The 22,455-nt window shown below is 41.1% G+C and overlaps 2 protein-coding genes across 2 annotated transcripts in view; one reads left to right on the forward strand and one right to left on the reverse strand.

Moving 5' to 3' along the window:
* The window catches only part of ERO1A (endoplasmic reticulum oxidoreductase 1 alpha), a 33,126-nt gene extending 12,336 nt beyond the window's left edge, over nt 1-20,790 (forward strand). Inside the window, exons 4-15 of the mRNA XM_084795984.1 lie at nt 134-172; nt 1,610-1,683; nt 1,766-1,839; nt 3,738-3,858; nt 4,664-4,710; nt 12,291-12,317; nt 12,436-12,528; nt 13,992-14,238; nt 14,678-14,747; nt 18,532-18,618; nt 18,705-18,838; nt 20,567-20,790. Of these exons, the coding sequence (XP_084652110.1) occupies nt 134-172; nt 1,610-1,683; nt 1,766-1,839; nt 3,738-3,858; nt 4,664-4,710; nt 12,291-12,317; nt 12,436-12,528; nt 13,992-14,238; nt 14,678-14,747; nt 18,532-18,618; nt 18,705-18,838; nt 20,567-20,627 (1,074 nt within the window). The 3' untranslated portion in view covers nt 20,628-20,790. The remainder of the gene's footprint in view (nt 1-133; nt 173-1,609; nt 1,684-1,765; nt 1,840-3,737; nt 3,859-4,663; nt 4,711-12,290; nt 12,318-12,435; nt 12,529-13,991; nt 14,239-14,677; nt 14,748-18,531; nt 18,619-18,704; nt 18,839-20,566) is intronic.
* The window catches only part of GPR137C (G protein-coupled receptor 137C), a 65,328-nt gene continuing 57,633 nt past the window's right edge, over nt 14,761-22,455 (reverse strand). Inside the window, exon 7 of the mRNA XM_084795983.1 lies at nt 14,761-15,583. Within this exon, the coding sequence (XP_084652109.1) occupies nt 15,568-15,583 (16 nt within the window). The 3' untranslated portion in view covers nt 14,761-15,567. The remainder of the gene's footprint in view (nt 15,584-22,455) is intronic.

The raw sequence follows: 22,455 nt of genomic DNA on the forward strand, positions 1-22,455 counted from the left end.
ATTTTTATTTACTTTAAAGAAGTTATTTAAAAATTTCTAACCCTCCTCACCTAAAAATAGTGTTTCTAGTATGTCATAAGAATTTAAAATATTTTTTTCAGAAGATGTGAATAGATGTGTTTCTGTTTTTCAGGATGAAGTTCCTGATGGAATTAAGTCTGCGAGCTACAAGGTATGCACATATACTTACTGATGTGCCTGATATCCATTTCCCTGCCCTCCTCAGTGAGATCCCTTGAGAGTTAGTTGATACTCAATAGCTTCCACGCCTTTATAAAGTTACATAAAAGACTTAAGTAAAAGCAGGGGATGGGAGCCTGCTTCCTTGTAATCCGACAGTTATTTGCGATGGCCAGCTTCACTTCATCTGAACTTTCCACTTCATCTTCCTAATCATTTTAAGGCCAAGCTCAGATAAATCATTTTGTTTAAGAGTGATATAAAATTAGAGCATTTCAGAGTTAAATTAAATGCCATTCAGTTTCCTGAAAGAATAACTTATGAAACATTTGGGTTAAGATATCACATATATTTACACCGAAGGAATAGTTTCTTAGAAAATATCTGCCGAGATGTCAGCTGAAGTTATTGATAATTTCAAATAGATTAATCATAAATGGAATTTTGAAGAAGATTGTGATCGGTTTTATAGAAAATTTGAAATAATAAAATATTGGAAAAAAAATTCTCTTCAGAGATGTCTTTATGACCTAGTAAGGTGATAAATGTAATTAAGAAGCTGATTAAATTACTAAATGGTACTAAGAAGGTATTTCAACTTTAAAAAATTGAGATGAAGTTTCAATATTTTAATATTTATAGGTAGGCATATGGTTTTTAAAAAATAAATTAAACATGTGTTAAATTGCTTTGTGTTGCATGTATGTGTGTGGGTGTGTGTGGAGGTAGGGCCTCTCATTTCTGCAAGCTGGCACCATCGTTGAGGCTGGCTGGTTCTGGTCACACCTGTCTCTGCCTCCATCTCTGTAGGCATGCTGGGATTGCAGATGCTGTTGCATCTGTCTTGCCTGGGCTCTAGGGATCAAACTCAGGACATCAAGCTTGCATGACAAGTGTGTCTACCTGTTGGGTCATCTCCAGAGCCCTTTGATATTTATTTTAAAGTTTCTTTTGAAATAATTTTTAGTATATGGCCGTACCATCCTGAACATGCCAAATCTCATCAGAAATAATTTCTAACTTGCAGGAAAGTTGTAAGATTAACATAAAAGCATTTTACACGCTGGAGTCACTGACTTTCACATGTTTTAGCACACTTGTCATACTTTTTCTGTGTAGATGTTCTGTGCCATTTGATTGCAGGTTATGTTGATTTTATATTTTTGCTCTTTAATATTTAACGTGTATAAAAGAATTTGAGTTTCAAGAAGTTTTTAAAAATTGAACTATCAGCAGGACGTAGTGGCATGTGTCTGTAATCTCAGTACTTGGGGAAGCAGAGGCAGGACCATCTCTGTGAGTTCGAGGCCAGCCTGATCTACAAAGAAAGTCCAAGACAGCCAAGGCTACACAGAGAAACCCTGTCTTGAAAAACAAAACAAAGCAAAACAAAACAAAAGTGTAGTGACTCTGTTTTCTTTCTACCCAGTATTCTGAAGAAGCCAACCTCATTGAAGAATGTGAGCAAGCCGAGCGACTTGGGGCAGTGGATGAGTCTCTGAGGTAGCTGCCTCTCTGTGATCCATTGTTTCTCTGCATCACAGTTAACTGGAAAAGAAAATAATGTGATTTTCCTTATTTGAAGTGAGGAAACCCAGAAGGCTGTTCTTCAGTGGACCAAGCATGACGATTCTTCAGACAGCTTCTGTGAAGTTGATGGTATGACGTTTGCTGAAGTGGGCATTACACTTCCGAGGATGCCTTAAAAACCAGCCAGCCTGTCAACCAACCTACCTTCTTTCCTGCCTCCTTCCCCCCCCTCTCCCTTCCCCCTCCTCTTCCTCCTCTCCCTTCCCCCTCCTCTTCCTCCTCTCCCTTCTCCCTCCCTCCTTTCTGTTTGATGTACTAAGCGTTAAACTCCCGCCTTGGATATGCTAAGCAAGTGCTTTACCACAGAGCTGCTCCAGGTGCCACCCCAGTTCTTTAAAGTTGGTTTTAAAATCTCAGTCCTAAGAGTGTGACAGTTCCTCTGAAAGCTAAACATAGAGCCATAGGACTTAGCAATGACATTCCTAGGTATGTAACTCAAAAGAATTGGAGAAAGATGCAGACACAGCTAGACCAGTGTTCATTTATAAGAGGCACAAGGTATAATGGTCTATGTGTCTATTACTAGGTGAAAAAATAAGTGAAGTGTGTTATGTACATATCATACAAGTGTACGTGAATACTTCTGAACAATAGGAAGGAATGGGCCTCTAACAAACGCTACAATGTGGCAGAACCTTGGGAAAGAAGTCAGCATGAAGCAAGTCCTGCATGAATCCACTGTGAACCGTCTGCAGCAGGCAAATCCATAGCAACAGCGAGGAGATGAGTGCTTCCTAAATGTGCCTGGGGTGGCATATGGAGAGTTAATTGTTAAGTGATCACAGTTTCTGTTTAGGGTGTTGGAAAAGTTTTAGAAACAAAGTGGCAATGATTACACAATATTGTGACTGTAACTGGTTCCTTGAATCTGGTGGAAATGGCGATTCCATTATATGTTCCTCTCCCTGTGTGGTCTGTATGGTCTCTGTAAGCTCATCTCAGGATGGTCTTGAACTCAGAGATCTGCTGCCTCTGCCTCCTAAATGCTGACATTAAAGGTGTGCACAACCAGGTCTAGCCACATTATATACATTTTACCAGAGCGGGGAAAATAAGAATAGTTTCTGTAGAAAAAAAATTACCTCTTATATTTTACAGTTTTATGTATCAAGTAGCTTATGGTTCTTTTTTGCATTTTTTTTTTCAAAAGTAGCTAAAATGTAGCAATAAGGAAAACATCTCCTGTAAATACTGCTGGGCCGCTCTTTCCATGCGGATGGTCTTCAACCAGGATGCTGTGTTTATGGAACCTTAGAATACGTTGGGACTTCGACCAAGATTTGTTATTGTTCTAATTCGTTTTCTAGCGTCTTCCTCCCCCCCACCCCCATTTGGATTGTTTGCCTCTGGATTGGCTAAGCAAAATTAAATCAAAATTGAATTTGTTTATTTGATTTTTTTTTTTAATTCTTTTGGAGACAGGGTTTCTCTATATAGCCTTGGTGGCCATGGAACTCACTATGTAGACCAGGCTGGCCTTGAACTTGCAGAGATTCACCTCTCTCCCTAGTGCTGGGATTACAGGTGTGCACCATGCTAAATTTGAATTCTGATATTCTTCTATGGCTCTTTAGTAGTGGACTAGTGAACATTTAAAAAAACATTTATTTATTATTTATACAGTAGTCAGCCTGCATGTGAGCTACCAGGCCAGAAGAGGGCACCAGATCTCATTAGAGATTGTTTTGAGCCACCGTGTGGTTGCTGGGAATTGAAATCAGGACCTTGGGAAGAATAACCAATGCTCTTAACCTCTGAGCCATCTCTCCAGCGCTAGCAAACTTTTAAAGTTAATGAAGCTGGGTGTGGTGGCGCACGCCTTTACTACCAACCAGAACTTGGGAGGCAGAGGCAGGCAGATCACTGTGAATTTGAGGCCAGCCTGGTCTACAAAGCAACTCCATTTTCCTTTCCCCCTAAACGTTATTCTGAGAAAGGTAAGATTCGGGGAACATTTTGTCTTGCAGACATACAGTCCCCCGATGCCGAGTATGTGGACCTGCTCCTCAACCCTGAGCGCTACACAGGCTACAAGGGGCCGGATGCTTGGAGGATATGGAGTGTCATCTATGAAGAAAACTGCTTTAAGTACGCACTGTTTTCCTAGATTGCACAGATCAGGTTCACGTCCTTAAGAGGTTGAATTTGCACATGGAAATTTTAATGTCCTTAGTCTTCTACCCCTAGGGCACTGGCACAGGTGCAACAAATACTTCTTTAAGGACTTAGATAATGTTAGACCTTTTTAGGGTAGCGACACTGAACAAACGTTCCTGAGTGTACAGGAGCTCACTATGTAGCGTGAAGTAATTTGGAACCGGGGAGCTTTGCTTCATTTACCAAGATCATTGCAGCCAATGGCGCGGGATGAATTAGCATCTACAGTTTAAGATTCCTTATGCTGTTCTTGCTTCTCCTCTCTGTGGCCATGGTTGCTGTATCCTCTTCGAGTTAAATTGATTTCCGAGAACAGCTCTGAGGTGACCTTTTCCTGTGCTCACTGTACCCTACACATCGTGCTAAGACAATTGCTCCTCTAGTTCTCATGGTAACAATGTAGTCATCATTGCCCACACAGGGAGACTCCGAAACTTAAGCTGGATGTTTGTCCCATGTTCAGGGCAAACGCCGCCTTCATAGTCCTACCCAGTGCAGGGGAAATTGATCATTGGGTGATTGAGAAATGCGTAAGTTCTTCCGCTGGGAAGCCTGAGAACTCTACAGAACGTACCAACTAACTCTGGAGGAAAACCTGAGTGTGTGTCTGTGTGGTGTTGCATGTGCTCAGTTCTCCCAGGGACAGAAGATCTGCACAATAACACATTTCACTCTCTAGATCAGATGTAATCGTTGGTAACTCTGATGTTCACACGGTACATTTCTTTGTTTATAGGCCACAGACAATTCAAAGGCCTTTAAATCCTTTGGCTTCTGGGCAAGGTATGTACGCTATTTGCATCTTCTGTTGTTTGTGGGCTAGAGAGCTTGGGTTAGTATGAGGAAGGCAGGGTTAATGGCTAGGGCGGCTGACGTCATGTAGCCCACTGGCCCTCTCCTAGGGAAGCTGGCGGCTCACCTTTGCAAAGGCACAGCTCGACAGCCTGAGGTTATTTGTGTGGTCAGACCATTACGAAGATGAGGTTACATATTTGTTACCTGTTTTTGCAACGCAGTAGGTAGTTGTTCACTTCCTTAAGTTTTACTCATCCTTCAGATAAATGAATGTCCCAAACGTTTACTTAACTTTTCAAAAAAGTTAAGCTGGAGAGAAGGTTTAAGGATATGGGGCTTGATTGGCAAGTCTGAGGCCCTGGGCTTGATTCCCGGCCGAACAAGAAACAAAACAAAACAAACCCTCAAGTAAAAGGCCTTAAATTCTGTTCACATTCCGTGTAAGGCCTGGTCGCAGATCCACGTGTCTATATCTCACTGACTGTTCTCATTACGCATCTACATTTAAAATCTGGTCTGAACGCTGCCTTTCCCAAAGCACTCTCCTGTCCAGCTGGAAGTCATCTCTGGCTCTGTGTGTCGTAGTACGTGCTGTTTTCTTTTTCCATGTAATCTGTTCGCTGGGAGCACCATTCCGTTATTTATATGTATGTATTCATCTGCCTTAGTGCTTTGCGATATGTGCAGCAATTATCTCAATATAGAGCCTAGTAACGGAGGAGTACGTTGCTAGATGGGTGATGATGAAAATTGTTTTCCTCGTTATATAATCTTTAAAGAATTAGAGAAACTGACACATTTTTAAAATTTTCAATAAAAGTTTGATTTTTTTTGATGCTATTTAGAGCAGTGTAAAAAAAAACCATTTATTATTATAAAAACTGGTTGTTCACCATTGTGCAAGGCACTGTGTAGATGCCCAGAGTATGTGCAGATTCAAATTGCCCTCTCAGTTAGTGATTTTTTTTTTTTTTTCCAGACAGGGTTTCTCTGTGTAGCCTTGATTGTCCTGGACTTGCTTTGTAGTCCAGGCTGGCCTCGAACTCACAGCGATCCGCCTGCCTCTGCCTCCCGAGTGCTGGGATTAAAGGCGTGCGCCACCACGCCCGGCTAGTGATTTTTTTTTTAATGGAATAAATAATTCTGCACATGATTTCTGAGTATATATATATATATTTTAGAAATTACATTTTTTTTTATTGCTTTAGTTCATTGTATATTGTTGTGAAGAGATACCGTGATCAAGGCAACTTATAAAAGAAAACACTTAATTGAGGGCTTATAGTTTGAGAGGGTGAATCCATGACCGTCAGGGTAGGGAGCATGGCAGGCGGCCAGGTGGCCAGGGCACGGGAGCAGTAGCTGAGCGCGCACGGGACCCACAAGCATGAGGCAGAGGGAAGACCTGTGAGAGTGACCTGGGCTTTGCAACCTGGCGCCCAGGTCCAGTGACAAACCTCCTTGAACAAGGCGAACCTCCTAATCCTTCCCAGACAGTTTGGGGTCCAAACATGGAGGCGCAGGAGCCTGTGGGGCCGTTCTTACTCAGGCCGCCAGCTGTTTCCTCCCAGAACACACTTACTGATAAGGTCTTCTTCGCACCTTCACCAGATGTGTAAGCTTTGCACGTTCGTAGTTCATCTGAGAAGATGCCCGCCCGTGTCAGTAAGCGCTGCGGGCAGGCAAGTCTTTCTCAGAAAGAACACTTGAGGTTGCACAGAGTCGTGTGTGGTGAGTGCTGATCTAATAGTAGTGAAGTGCACATTCACAGATAAGTGATCCTCACTGTGAACTCGTATTGTGCCTTCAGTTAATTTATCACGTTCACTCATTTTAGTCAAAATGGGAACTATTTCAGTAATTATCAGAAAAGCAGCTACACGGTATGTGTGCCGAGACTCAATATAATACAGTCCTGACGGACACTGTTATGTGTTTGTGTTCATTTAAATAAAGGATGACCAACAGTCCAGTGGAGGGAAAAAGGCATGTATGAAAACCCTATCTATAGGTTATAGTTATAGACACAGGAAATACCACAGTTCCCGAGACGTGAGTGGCGTCTGATTTGGGAAGGCAAGCTGGGACCTGGCATTGGCTCCTGGGACACACACGGCGGCTTCCAGCTCCAGGGACCCGATGCCTTCTTCCCATCCGTGAGGGCACCGGGCCTTCATGTGGTGCACATACATACATGCAGGTGAAACACTGATACATATAAAGTAAATAAATCTGAAAATGTTTAAAAACACGTAAGTAATGAGTTTAACAAACAGTGATGGTGTTAAAGAGAAACACGCAAAACACACAGCGAACTTGATGGTATCTTTTGGAGGTCTTATTGTCTTACAATGCTTTGTTTGGGCGTTTTTTCCCCCCAATTTTTTTTGCCTTATTCATGTTTGTTTTTAATTTGATCGTATTATTTTCTAAATGCATCTTTGCTTCTAACGTGAGAACAAGGAAGGGTGTGGGTTTGGCTAGCTGGGGAGTGGGGAGGGTCTGGGAGGAGTTGTGGGAGGGGCCATGTAATCCAAAAATATTGGTACACTGATGGACTGAAATAAGTCATTATTAAAGTATTATTTTCATGAAAGTGTAGCGTTTCAGAAGGGAAGGTGGAAGTAGTTTGTAATAATATAACAAAAAATCTTTTGTTTTGTTTTTCAGGAAAAAATAAAGGTATGTATCTTTATCATGCATTACATACATTAGATCTGCTTGTATATTCATTTGTTTGATCTGGCGTTTATTGTGGCAAACTGTGTTTTCTTTCCACTTCCTCTGATGCTCAAAAGGATTTTTTATTTTCTCCTTCTGTTATAGAGCAGTGGCTGTCAACCTGTGGGTTGCTACTCTTCCAGGGTTGAACCCTTTCACAAGGGTTGCCTAAGGTCATCAGGGAACGTAGATATTTGTATTATGATTTATAATAGTAGCAAAATTACAGTTATGAAGCATCAATGAAAATTTTACGGTCGGGGATCGCCACAACATGAAGATCTGTACTAAAGGGGCACACATGGCTTTGGGAAGGCTGAGAACCACTCACTGTTCTAGAGATTTCCATAACCCAGCTTGGCCTGGAACTCACTCATTACATAGCTTAGGGTGTCTTGAATTCTGGCAGTCCTCTCACGTGTATCTCAAGTGTTGTGTTTATAGACACGAACTACCACACTAGTGCTTAATTTTTATTTTTATTTTATTTTGTCTAAAGTGCTGGATGGAGGTGAAAGATGAAAGAACTCTGTTTATAGTCTCACAGTAGGCACAGCCCACCTCAGGATCTGGCAGTGGGCAGTTCAGTTGTGTGGAAGCCGGGCATAGCCCCAGAGTTGGGCATGAGAAATGTCTCTTCCAAACTACCTGAGGTATAGGATATACTAGGTCCTACCAGGAGAGGGTCTAGACGTTTTTTTCGAATATTGATTGCAGAGCTGTTTTTGTTTGTTTTGTTTTGTTTTGTTTTGTTTTTGTTTTTCAAGACAAGGTCTCTCTGTGTAGCCTTGGCTGTCCTAGACTCGCTTTGTAGTCCAGGCTGGCCTCGAACTCACAGCAATCTGCCTGCCTCTGCCTCCCGAATACTGGGATTAAAGTCGTGCGCCACTACGCCCGCCACTAGTTTTTAAGGCTAATACTTGGGATTAGTTACTATTGCCAAGTCTACGTTATAGGAAGGTTAAATTTTCAAATGTATTTCAGGGTAACTTTGCCTTTTTAAGAGTCTTTTTGTTAAGTGCACCCCTAATCCCAGTACTCTGAGAGGCAGATCTCTGTGAGTTCAAGGCCAACCTGGTCTATAAAGAGAGTTCCAGGACAGCCAGGGCTACACAGAGAAAACCTGTCCCGAAAACCAAACCAAACCAACCAAAAGAAAGTGAGAAAAAGAGAGAGATACAGCTCATTGGAACAGTGAGAAGTCCTAGTATAAATCTTCAGTACTGACACACACACACACACACACACACACACACACACACACACACACAGAGCACACACACACACACACAGACACGCTGTGTGAAGAAACCTAGTCAGTGCTTGCTTGGCCTTAGTCTGTTTAGATAAAAGTGTTGAACATGAAGTATCTTCTCTCTTCCTCAAAATCTCTTGTTTTCTAAACATCGTTCTTATGTTTAATTCTTACTAAATGTATTTATTTAGTGGATGTGTGTGTGTGCCCACTGCCTGCTGAGCCACCTGGAGGCCTATAGTTTTTATAAACTTTTGTGTTGTTTGCTTGTTCTTTTGGTTTTTTGAGACAGGGTCTTTCTGTATAGCCCTAGCTGTCCTGGAACTCACCATGTAGATCATGCTGGCCTTGAACTCTCAGAGATCTTCCTGCCTGTGCCTCCCACCTCCAGCCCACGAGTGTTGGGACTAACTAAAAGTGTGCACTACCACCTCCTGGCCTTTTGAACTTTTTCTTTTTTGGTTATGCTCAAATAATTCTGATAGCATAACTTATTATTTTATTCATTTAGCTGCTGCAGTTACTATAATGTAAAGTGCAATAGAGGGGCTTCTTTGTTTTTCCATTCTATTTGTCTTTTTATGAGAGAAAACATTATTCATCCTTAGAGAACTGAGTCATTCATATAAATTACATTGAATTTGATCACAGGGCAAAAGGCTATTCCTGACAGCTGCTGTGTTGAGGGGGCTTACAAAAATTTTTTTAATTTAAAATTTATTCTTAGCTGGGTGGTGGTGGCACAGTCCTTTAATCCCAGCAGAGGCAGGCAGATCTCTGAGTTTGAGGCCAGCCTTGTCTACAGAGTAAGTTCCACAACAGCCAAGGCTACACAGAGAAACTCTATCTCAATAAACAAACAAACAAACAAACATAATTTATTCTTTGTATATGAATGTATACCGCATGAACCCTGGAAGTCACAGATGCCTGTGAGCCACCTTGGGGTTGTTGGGAATTGAACCCAGGTCCTCTGGAAGAGCAACAGTTTACTCGTAACTACAGAACCATCTCTCTACCCCCATCCATCCTTAACTATAGTCCAGAATTGGAGGTGAGGGGGAATTCTTCAGAAACAAACTACTTGTAATACCGTAAGCCCTAGATAATAACGGTAACGTGTGTGAGTTTGTTGTAAGCAGTTTAAAAATATGATTTTCTTAATAATCCTCTCAACTATCTTAGGAAGAATAACTTTATTTCCGTTTTATAGTTAAGGAAAACAAGTCCCATAGAGGGGTGGGAGCAGCTTGGCTGAGATCTAGGAATTGCGGGGAGCCGAGCCGGGGCCGGGCCACGCTCCTGGGGAGCCGAGCCGGGGCCGGGCCACGCTCCTGGGGAGCCGAGCCGGGGCCGGGCCACGCTCCTGGGGTGCAGAGCCGGGGCTGGGCCACGCTCCTGGTTACTGTTTCATGCTGCTGCTTTGTTAAACACCATGTTACTTTTAGCACACCCATAATGCACACACACATACAAACAAGAGCATGTTCTTACCTGGTCCTTGTGGTTGCCAGTTCCATTCTAGTCTGCTTTGGTAAACATGCTGTGGTAAACACCGTGGCCCAAGGTCAAGTGGGGGAGGGGAGGGTTGTAGCTTACAGGTTGCAGCAGTCCCTCAGCCAAGGAAGCCAGGGCAGGGGCATGAGACAGAAACTCAGGGAGGAAGGCTGCTTGCTGGCTTGCTTCCTCTGGGTTGCTCAGCTGCCTTTTTCGTACACCCTAGGCCTGGCTGCATAGGGATGCTGCTACCCGCAGTGGGCTGAGCCCTCTTTCTCATATCAATCAGTTATGCCCCACGGACATGGCTGCAGCACAGTCTGACGGAGGCACTTCCTCAGCGGAGGCTGCGTCTTCCCAAATGGAGCTAACTATGGTAGTACTGTTGTATTTTCACAATGAGGATTTAATTTATTTTTACTTATCTATTTATCATTTATTTATATTTGCTTTTTTGAGGCAAGGTGTAGTCCTAGCTGTCCTGGAACTCATTCTGTGGAGCAGGCTGGCCTCAAACTCATAGAGATCCTCCTGACTGCCTCCCGAGAGCTAGGATTAAAGGCGTGCGCCACAGCTGGCTGGGTTTATTTTTTATTACAGCTGTGTGTGTGTCTCTGTGTGGGGATGTGCATGTGAATGCAGTTGACTGTGGAGGCGAGAAGAGGGTGTCAGACTGTCTGGAGCTGGAGTTACGTGCAGTTGTGAGCTGTCCGGCCTGGGTGCTGGGAAGCAAACTCAGGTTGTCTGCAGGCGCAGTGCGAACTCCTAAGCACTTAGGTGTCTCCCCAGCCCAGACTTCCGTATTTTTCTTTGCTGTTTTGGTAGATAAAATTATTCTTTAATTTTCATCTTTTAGTTACTGGCGTGACTGAGTAGTTAATATCAGTTATTCTACTTATAAATTTCCACTCCCCACTTACCTTTTTAATGGGTATTTTAACACTGTTCATGGGATTTTATACATTTATATTTGGGATGTTAGCCCCTTGCCATGCATGCAACATATATTTTATCCAGTTTGCTTGCATTTTGTCTGTTTTATTTAGTTTTCTGACAAATTAAGTTTTTATACAGTTGTGTTTATCATTTTTATTTCTTCTATAGATTTCTGCTTGACTGGTTTATTATCATTTTAAACAACTAGCAAAATAAAAGGATCCCTACATGATCATCTCTATACAAGTTCTACATGAATGTTGTAATTTTTTACATATTTTATGAAATGTTTATACTTCCTTGTCAGTTTAAATAGTTGTGTTAATTTTACCATGCTAACGCAGGCATTACCGACCATTTTTATTCCTTGAGGCTTTAAAGTGAAAATAGTAGCCTTCCTACAAGTTCCTTGTTTTCTTTCCATGTTGTTTATTTAGGCTGTAGTTCTAAAACCAGAATTACTAGGCTTTAGTGGTTTGACAGTGGTATCCTTAGGTCACAGCATGTGAGCAGTTGTTTTTAGCACCTCACTGCACTGCTGCTCTTTGGAGGTAGTGAGCTGCTTGGAATTCTGTTACGTCTGCAGTATCGTCTTTCAGGGTTTGTTTCCTCCTAACTTAAAAATATGGAATAAATTCTGAATTTTCAAAACATAGAGTGCTGTGAAGATTTATCTAGTTATATAATCTTGCTAGATTTTGTTTGTGTGTGTGTGTATGTGTTTGTGTGTTTGTGTGTGTGTACTTGTGGGAGAGCAGTCTTAGGGATTGAACCCAGGAGCCGTCTGTGAACATGACATGCCCCTCCTGACTCCAAACTCTACAGTTTGATAGCATAGAACGTTCTATCCAAGCCAAGCACGCGCCTGTAGTCCCAGCACTCAGGGAGGCAGAGGCCAGCCTGGTCTACAAAGCAAGTCCAGGACAGCCAAGGACACACAGGGAAACCTTGTCTCAATTCAAACAGACAAACAAAAAATTGTCCCAACAGTCAGGAAACTGGGGAGCCGAGTGGTACTTGCTTGGATCCACACCCAAACTTCTCTTCCTTTGAAGAAATTGTAAGATTTGTACCTTTACCTGGAACAGTCCTTAATATATTTGAAAATTTACATTTCAGTGTTATGGGAAATTATGACTTATTTTTCTTTTAATTTCAGAAAACACATTTTACAGCTGGCTAGAAGGTAATTAGAGCGTTTTTTAAAAAAGTAAATTATTTTCATTTTTAAAGTCATGAAATAAATCTTAAATTCCAAGGATTGACATAGAAAATTTAATTTTCAAACCATTGGTTTCTTGTAGGCCTCTGTGTAGAAAAGAGAGCATTCTACAGGCTTATATCTGGCCTACATGCAAGCATTAATGTGCATCTGAGTGCAAGGTATCTCTTACAAGGTATGTGACTTTGAAAATCTCTCATACACTTATTTTTTAGGTATTCTTAGAATTTTCTTGATGTTTACCTGGGTGGAAGAAAGAGCCTTGTTTGACTGTTGGGCAGTAGAATCCACTTGTAGGTGGTAATTCCGAGTAATTAGGAATGTGGAATCTGTGAATATAGTAATTAGGAATGTGGAATCTGTGAATATAGTTGAACGGCTCCACATATTATTAATTCTCTCAAAATTAGAAACATCACTTTGGAGATTTTCTTTTGTTTTGCTGTGGGAATTGAAATAGTTGGAACAGCGCAGTTAGTCATCGCCTGAGAGCCTCTGTCTGTGTGTGGACCTTAGCGGGTGCAGCGTTCTCTGCTGTTCTTCAGGCTCAGGACACTCGTGGAACGATAATCCGTGGTTGGCTTTTTCCTCAGCAACTTATTTCCTCTGGGATTGTAAAGCATTTTACCTTTCAGAAATAAAATGGTAACTCTGATTGGAAATGGTGCTTTAAACCCATTATTAATTTCAGATAGTCATTAAAAAAATTTTGCTTTTATTTTTAATTATGTGTATGTGTGTTGGGGTGTGTGCATGTGAACACAGGCGCCTCAGGCCCGAGGTCCACCTGGAGCAGGAGTTACAGAATGGGTTCCAGAAGACAAATTCTTACTATAGAGTTTTTGAAATTTTGTTTATTTGTTTGTTTGTTTGTTTATTTTATTTATTTAAAAGATTTATTTATCATATATGCACAGTGTTTTGCCCACATGTATGCCAGAAGAGGGCACCAGATCTCATTATAGATAGTTGTGAGCCACCATGAGGTTGCTGGGAATTGAACTCAGAACCTCTGGAAGAGCAGCCATCTTAACCGCTGAGCCATCTCTCCAGCCCCTATTTATTTATTTTTGATGCAAGGTCTCACTATGTAACCTTGACTGTCCTGGCATTCTGCATGTAGACCAGGCTGGCCTTGAACTCACAGAGACCCACCTGCCTCTACCTTGAATTAAGGACCTATACCACCATGCCGGGCTTACGACAGAATTTTTTTTTCCTAAAGAAAAAGTTTTATTTTTAACATATAATAATTACACAGAACAGAGGGTTTCACTATATTTCCACATATTCATAAAATATATTTTGATCTCATTCTCCATCCATTACACTTCCTCTTTTTCCCTTTTTTCTTCATTAATTAATTACTTTATAGCCCCCTCCCTCCTCTCCTCCCAGCCCTACCCTCACACCCCCTTCCCCCATGGGTGACAACTCACGCAGGCACATTAAGTTTATGACAAAAATTTTAAGGGCTAAAGTTTATAAAAACAAAGCAAAACAAACCTTTTTGGTTGAAGTACATATTTTAAACTACAAAATGAAATTAATATCCCTAAGTGTGAGTAGCCCCTTATAATTAAAATGAAAATTACTTAATGGACACTTTAGTCATTTAACACTCTTCTTCCTCTCCAGACACGTGGCTGGAGAAGCAGTGGGGCCACAACGTCACCGAGTTCCAGCAGCGCTTCGACGGCGTCCTGACTGAAGGAGAGGGTCCGCGGAGGCTGAAGAACTTGTACTTCCTGTACCTGATAGAGCTCAGGGCGCTCTCTAAAGTGCTTCCGTTCTTTGAGCGCCCAGATTTCCAGCTCTTCACCGGAAATAAAGTTCAGGATGCAGAAAACAAATTGTTACTTCTGGAGATTCTTCATGAAATCAAGTGGGTTTTCTGTTTGCTACAGGGTATACATTGGCATGCCGGGGTGGGGGGTGGGGGAGGGGTGGCGTCCGAAGCAAACGTTGTTTAGTTAAAGAAGGAAATGCTCTTTAAAACACTGTAACTGTACTTCTGCTTGTTGGCCTGTCAGTGCTTTATTTTCTGGGATGGTCAGTATCCTGCCTCATCTTCCTGGGTGCTTGGGATGTAGGTGGACATCACCACACCCAGCCTTCCCAGACCGTCTACAATATTTTGGTTTGGCTTTGACCAGCGCATTACACTTTTTTTTTTTAAAGTTCTGAATATCAGCATTATTTTCATTTGCACAGCCTAGGTTTGGGGCCAGACTTCTAATACACTTCGCATTTAGATGATCACTGGGTAGTGAAGGACTTTGAATACTTAGTGTGTGACCACGAACCTTCTGTTTAAAATGCAGGTCGTTTCCTTTGCACTTCGATGAGAATTCCTTTTTTGCTGGGGATAAAAATGAAGCACAGAAACTAAAGGTAATTACCTAGCTACAGCCTGGTGAGTTTGCAGGCAACATAGTATCACTGGAAGTTGAGCAAAATGGGTTTCCAAGGCTGAGGAGAGGGGTTAGGACAGAAGCTGGGACGCTGGTGCTCAGAGCACAGAGTTTCCCTTGGGAGAAGCGTTAACGGCTTTTTGCTCAGGAGGATGACTAATAAATAAGCATGCGTTATATATTTCACAACTGTTAAGAGTAGATTTAAGTAGTTTCACTACAAAAGGGTATGTCAGCTTATGACTTCGTTTCTTTGCATTTACTGTGCCACATGAACTAGAAAATGAAAAAATATCATTGCACCCATAAACAACCTGATTGTCAATTAAAAAAAAAGAACCTGAAGTATAAATAGGTATTTATACTCCATACTGAGTCTTGCCTTACGGCTCAGTGAGGTTGACAGGACTTTCCCTGAGTATCTGTAGCTCTCCTTCCTGTTTCTCATCACGATGAAGGAAGTTCATTTAACAACGTGCGTTCACAGTACTGAGATCAGCTGTTAGCCGCTGCTGTTGACCGCAGCCTCTTTCCTCCTGAGTGCGTTCTGGCCACAGACTCCCACTTCCGTGTGACTCAGTGCCCCTCAGCTTCCAGGAGCTGCAGAGTGAAGGGACGATGCCGCAGGAAGACTTCTTTTCTGTCCCGCTCTCTTTATGGCCCTTAATTTTACTCCACTTGCTGGTTTGTTGGAGAGGGTTTTGGCGTCAGCTCTTTTTAGACTGTACAAATTGGGACTATTTCTCATAGTGTTCTAATTTGATTCAGATTTGAGAAAACTCGGCTTTTTGCTTTGAAGTTTAATTATAGTTCTTACTGAAAAAAAATTACAGGAAATTTAAAAAATAATGTTTATAGCAGATTTACTTTTAAATGTTTTCTAGTAAACCTAGATTTGAACATTATTTATAAATTCATTTTGCTGGGCATGTGGCACACTTTAATCCCAGCATTTAGGAGGCAGACACAGGAGGATCTCTGAGGCCATCTGTGAGTTCTAGGATAGTCAAGGCTACACGGAAATTATATCTCAAAGAAACGAAGCTTTACTTATGACTCCTTTGTAGTGTCCGTGTACGGATAGAAATAAGTGCTGGAGTTCAGTACAGAGGAGGGTCTGAAGGGTCATGAAACCTTTGAGAGCTTTGGCAAGAACCAGTCAGTTGAGTTCAGTCGTCCTTCCAGATGGCTGGAATGCATCATGAGGACAGTGGGTGTGGCAGTGGTGCAGCCTTAATTCCTGACTGCCCGGGAGGTGAAGGGGGCGACAGTTAGTCAGGGGATCAGTGCCTGCCTGAGCAGCAGGACGGCAAGAATCTGTTTTAATAATTTCTGGTTATTTTAAGGCTTACATATTTCTCTAATCTGAGATAACTTTGGTTATATCCAGATTATTAGACATCGTAGGTATTTGTAGAAATTACAAAGATTTTACTCTTAATCCAGTAAATTTTGGCATCTTAAGTTCATACAGGTAGAAAATATACACTCTGTTGTCTGTGGTTGGCTTTGGTTTTATTATGCTATTTGGCTGTTATAAGCAACTGTGCATGCTCACTGCACCCACTGCACATGTCATCCAAGGCTTTCCTCAGGAAGTGCTCTGGTCAAATTATTTGAAGTTACAGCCGGGCAGTGGTGGCGCACGCCTTTAATCTTGGGAGGCAGAGGCAGGCGGATCGCTGTGAGTTCTAGGCCAGCCTGGTCTACAGAGTGAGTTCCATGACAGCCATACACAGAGGAATCCTGTCTCGAAAACCAAAAAAACTAAAAATAAATATTTCAGTTACATAGATTCTCACACTGAATTTAGACAAAAGCAGGCATAATATTTTAAAACAGAGGTTTATAACTTTGCAAGTATGATGGTCTCTTATAAAATTTTTTTTTTCTTTTTCTTTCTTTTTTCTTTTCTTTTTTTTTTTTTGAGACAGGGTTTCTCTGTGTGGCCTTGGCTGTCCTGGACTCACTTTGTAGACCAGGCTGGCCTACAGAGGTCCACCCGCCTCTGCCTCCCTAGTACTGGGATTAAAGGCGTGCGCCACCCCCTTCCCCCCTAAAGTAAAAATCTTTTAAGCTCTTTCTACATGAGTCTGTTTTTAGTATCTTCTGATTGTGAAAATGTAATTGTCAATAACCCACTTTGTATTCAGTGACACTTGTTAAGGAAACGTGTTACTGGCCCATCATGCTTGCAACCTTTGGACATTTATGGAGCTTGTTCTTCTCTCTCGAGATGACTTGTCTACGTATGGATTCTATAGGCCTCTAGGAACAGCTCCTGTCAGTCCTGCCTTAGGGAGGGGAGTGGCCTCACAAGCTTCTTCCCCTCTGGTAGTTCAACGTCTGATTTTTTTTTTATATTAAAAAAGTAAGAATTAAAATATAATTACATCATTTCCCCCATTCCCTTTCTTCCTTTTAACCTCTTCCATGGCCTGCTTCTCCCTTTGCTCCCTCTCCAAATCTCACATGCACGCACACACACACACACACACACACACACACACACACACACACACACACACAGGCACAGGGGTTGAAGGGGTGAATAAAATCTAGGCTTAAAAAAGAAGAATTTAAAACTACTGGCAGCTTGGGATTTCACTCTTTTTTTTTTTTTTTTTTAAGATTTTATTTATTTTATGTATATGAGTTCACCTGCATGCCGGAAGAGGGCTTTAGAGGGTACAGATGGTTGGGAGCCTCCTTGTGGTTGCTGGGAGTTGAACTCAGAACTTCTGGAAGAACAGAGTCAGTGCTCTTAACCGCTGAGCCATGTCCCCAGCCCTGGGATTTCACTCTTATGGCCAAGACAGAGTCACTTGAAGGATCAGTTACTAATTTTGACTAAGTCAGAGAAGGTGGGCTTGTCTCCCTGTTCGTCATCCCCTGGGAACAAAAGTGGTTTTACATGCTGCTCTGTTATAAACACATAATACTCTGTGCTAAATGCATAAAGACGCAAATGGAACAATATCCCAAATTCAGCATAGAGGACAGGAAAAGAAATGTGGGATGATATTTAGGGAGTTTAAATTGTACATGTAATGCTTTCTTTTAAAAATTTGATGGTGCATACATGGCTATTAATGATATACATTAGTGTATGTGTATATTATAGTAATATGTGATTATATGTTAGTAGTAAATATATTACTATTAAATAATATTAAACACATTACTAATATATTTACTACTGGTATCATTAATATCAGGAGTAAAGATCTTGAGTGGGTTTTTCTTCCGTCCAGGAGAGGAGAGCTGTAGCCGAGCTGTCCCCGAAGGCCCCGCCCGCCCTCCCTTTACCTTTTTGGTGATACCGCCTAACCCCACCGTTCCCATTCCTGACCTATAAAGCAAAATCGCTAACGTTTCTTTTCAGGCAGTTTGGATTTGGAGTGAGGCAGGGCTGGTTTCAAAATGTACAGGCCAGGGGGGTGTGGATTCCGGCCTGCTACTTAACATTTCTGAGCCTTAAGGAAATTCATGAGGGGTGGATCATATGTAACTTTGGATTTGTGGGGAGGATTACATTAAATGGTAAGGACGGGTTCTGACTGGATAGCTGCTGTGTGTGTGTGTGTGTGTGTGTGTGTGTGTGCGCGTGTGTGCATGCGTGTGTGTGTGCGCGTGTGTGCGTGTGCGTGCGTGCGTGTGTGTATGTGTGTGTGCGCGCGCGCGCTTGCTGCTCTTTACCCAAGGTTACACATGTGGGAATCACTGAGAAAACAACTTACAACACTCTGTTAACTTGTTTTTAGGAGGACTTCCGGCTACATTTTAGAAATATTTCAAGGATCATGGATTGTGTTGGTTGTTTTAAGTGTCGACTGTGGGGAAAGCTTCAGGTAAGTGTTGCTCAGTCCTCTTTGTCACCCTCACCCTTTAGTTGAGGGATTTTCTTATTTGTCCCTTTTTCTTCTTTTTGTTTCAGACTCAGGGTTTGGGCACTGCTCTGAAGATCTTGTTTTCCGAAAAACTGATTGCAAATATGCCAGAAAGTGGACCAAGTTATGAATTCCAGCTAACCAGACAAGAAATAGTATCATTGTTTAATGCATTTGGAAGGTTAGTTTTAATGTCCTGAAATTGTTTCTCCTATGTAAGTCTGATATAATATGCACATTGTCAGATAAAAATTGGAATGTTCTTTTTTTAGTAAAGTCATCTTCTTACAGAATTATATGATCTGATGAAATGTCTCAGGGATATACACACATACATTTACTATTTTATTATTTCTATCTGATGATGTTGTTGTTTTTGTTTTTTGTTTTTTTTTTTGAGACTGGGTTTCTCTGTGTAGTCTAGGCTGTCCTGGACTCCCTTTGTAGACCAGGCTGGCCTTGAACTTACAGAGATCCACCTGCCTCTGCCTCCCAAGTGCTGGGATTAAAGGCGAGTGCCACCACTGCCCGGCCCTATCTGCAGATTTTTTATATTCATGTTTACTGACAGATATGACTGCCATTAAATTTGTGCATTTTCTTGTAATTATTTTGTACTCAGGGTTTTTTATTTTCCTTTGAGGTGAGATCTCACTGTGTATCCCTGGCTGGCCTGGACCTTACTATGTTGACCAGGCACAGAGCTCTGTCAGCCTCTACCTTCCTAGTAGACACGAGTCATCAGGCCCAGATTATTGTGATAATCTAGGAGCATTTTATTGGTGGTGTTTTTAGTGTATGTGCTGCTAACACAAGCACTATTGGTGTTATTTTTAAAGGTTATGAAAAGTCACAAATATTTCTATGAGCTCAACATTATATAAAATTAAAGATGATTATTTCCTATGAAAATTATTTGAGGAAAAGCATAGGATAAAAACACATCAACAGTTTTAAATGTGGGTGGCATTTCCTTGTAGCTCATGTTGACTCTGAGATTGATAGGTCTTTTTCTCTTCCGTGCTGGGGATTGACCCCTAGCATGGCGGCAGCACTCTCCTATCCCTCAACCAAAGGGACGCACCACCAGGCCAAGAAGAGAAGTGTGTCTGGGGTCTGAGCGGCCAGTTTTGGCCCGGATTTCATGCAATTTTTGGGGGGGGTGGGGTGGGGTTTGAGATAGCGTTTCTTTGTGTAGCATTGGCTGTCCTGGACTCACTTTGCAGGCCAGGTTGGCCTTAATGTCTTTAATACCAGCATTCGGGAGGCAGAGGCAAGCGGATTCGTGAGTTTGAGGCCAGCCTGTTCCAGGATAGGCAGAGAAGCCCTGTCTTAAACAACAACAATAACAACCAACCAACCAAAATATGTGTAATATAGAACATATTTTACTAGATATAAAAATTGGTGAAACCAATTGGGTTAGATTGGATTGTCTCCTTAAAGATTAATAGCTCTGATCTTTGTACATTTTGTACTGAAGAAAGGTATATTATTTATTGTATACTTACACTTCTGGGTATTTAAAATACTTACTTCAATATTTCTACACTTTATATTTTGTATGTAATACAGATATGAGTTCATTTATGAATACCTAAGACATCTAAGTGTTTTATACTAAATACTAATGTGCTTTAAACTAATATAGCTCTGGATATTTAAAATACACACCTGTATGCTTCTATATGTATATATTTTAATACTTTAATATTAAAAGTTAGTTTCTCTTTGAACACTGTGTCTTAGGTTTGCCTTGTCAGATTAAAAACTAAAGGATATAAGTAGAGTTATGTACCTTTCAATTTGTTGAAATAACTACTTAAAATTTTTGTATGCTCTAAAAATGCAGAATGACTAACAGAAAAATTGTGAAAGACTTTTTAAATGCAGTGTTTCTTGGTTACAGGATTTCTACAAGCGTGAGAGAATTAGAGAACTTCAGACACTTGCTACAGAGTGTTCACTGAGGAGGACAGGGAAGGAAATGTGCCTGTTTCTGCACAGGGGAGGCCCGAGGGCAGGATTCCCTGAGCAGCAAGATTGTCATTACCGTCTTAAGCCAAATGTTTATGTAAAGCTGCTTTTGTAAAAAGAGAAATACATTGTTTTAAGTAAATGACATTTTAAAGAGTTGTGTTCATGTTTAGTATCATTGTGAATAAAAGTAGTATTTTGGTAATGTGCAAATTTTAATACTAAGCAAAAGTAAGATCACCAAATTCCCATATGACAAAGCTAGGTGAATGATGTTCGAAGCCTCTCAAAGTAGAATTGTGTTTAAGAAGACGTAATAAGAGTAAAGCTGAGGTAACTGTGATAAGTGTTTGATAGTAAAATACTAACAGGCTCACCAGTAACTCCGCTTATCAGCCTAGAAACACCAGTGCATTTTCATTTTCCTCGTTTGTAAAGAAAATACAGACTGCCAGGTTAGATTTGAAGTTCAAATTAGCAACTAGTTTTCTTTTAAATGTAAGTATGTTGAGTACAGTATTAGGGCCGTATTTATACTAAAAGTTGTTTGAAGTCCAGGTTTAACTGAGAGGCCTGCGTTTTCCTGGACACCTTACAGTACACTGGTGTGAGACATTCCTTTCAGGGTTACATAGCTATTTAGCTGGTGCTGATTTGGTGTAGGAAGCAGAACAACTCAGAGGCATAGGAGATTTCTAAACACTGTAGAAAGACGAATAGATTATATATTTATTCTCATAATACTTCCTCTAATAGTAAAATTTTGGGGAAATTTTTATTTTTCTATAATTTCATATTTACAGAAAAGTTTCAAAAATAGTACCAAAAAATCTGTCTCACTCAATATTCATGGATTGTTGCCCTGTGTTTTAGGCACTTACCCCACCCCAGATCCCCCGCTCCATCCCTGAGCTGTGTCCTCAGGCTTTGCTTTGTCTCCTGTGTAGACAAAGATACGCTGTTTTTATTTAAGTTTGAAAACCAGACATGAGCGTCACGCTTCAACTCGGAACACTTCAGTGTGACGCTCAACAATTTCCAAACAGTTTTTATTCTTGGTCTTTTTAGGGAAAAACCAAACCTTACACATCCGAGCTAAACTAAGCCTTAAAATGAGGAAATGTCCCGTGTCCCAGTCACCTGAAGTTTTTGTTGTTGCCGTTGCCTTCCTTGACCTGGGTAGTCAAAGGGTATACAGTTCATGTTTCGTATACATGACTCTCACTTCCTTTGCTTCCACAGAGTGGAACAGTAACTTGGGTAGGTTCTCATTAGTGGAAGCTCTTCACTGAGAACAACATTTGAAGTGGTTTAAGAATTTATATCACAGGGCAGTTATAAATGCTGTATACCTCAAAATTATGCCCCCTTTATATCATATATATACACATGTATATGTGTGTATATGCATATTATATATAATATCTGAACAGGTTGAGACATCATATAAGAAAGGCAGGATTTATATATTAGGCTAGGAATGTCACTTTATACTGCTGTGTGTTTTCTCTGTCCCTAAGACTTGGCCCAGTGCCAAGCATACAGTTGGTGTCTAATATTTGTTGGTAGAATCTCTAAGTATGTATTTAGTATACTTTAAGTGAATGATGATATAATTATGTTTAACAATGTATCCTATTTTTCTTTCCCTCTTTTTTTTTTCTTTTGAATAGGGTAGATAGTGAAAGACATCAACCCAATAATTAGGTTAATGTTCCTGGGGACTTAAAGTACTGAGTGATCACCACATACAAGGGTGTTTAGCAGCCAGCCTTTTTGAGAACCTCTCAATTTCACTTGCTGATCCTCACTTGAGTGGCT

This window comes from Acomys minous, assembly GCF_964271855.1.
Source record: "Acomys minous genome assembly, chromosome: 9".
Taxonomy (NCBI): Eukaryota; Metazoa; Chordata; class Mammalia; order Rodentia; family Muridae; genus Acomys; species Acomys minous.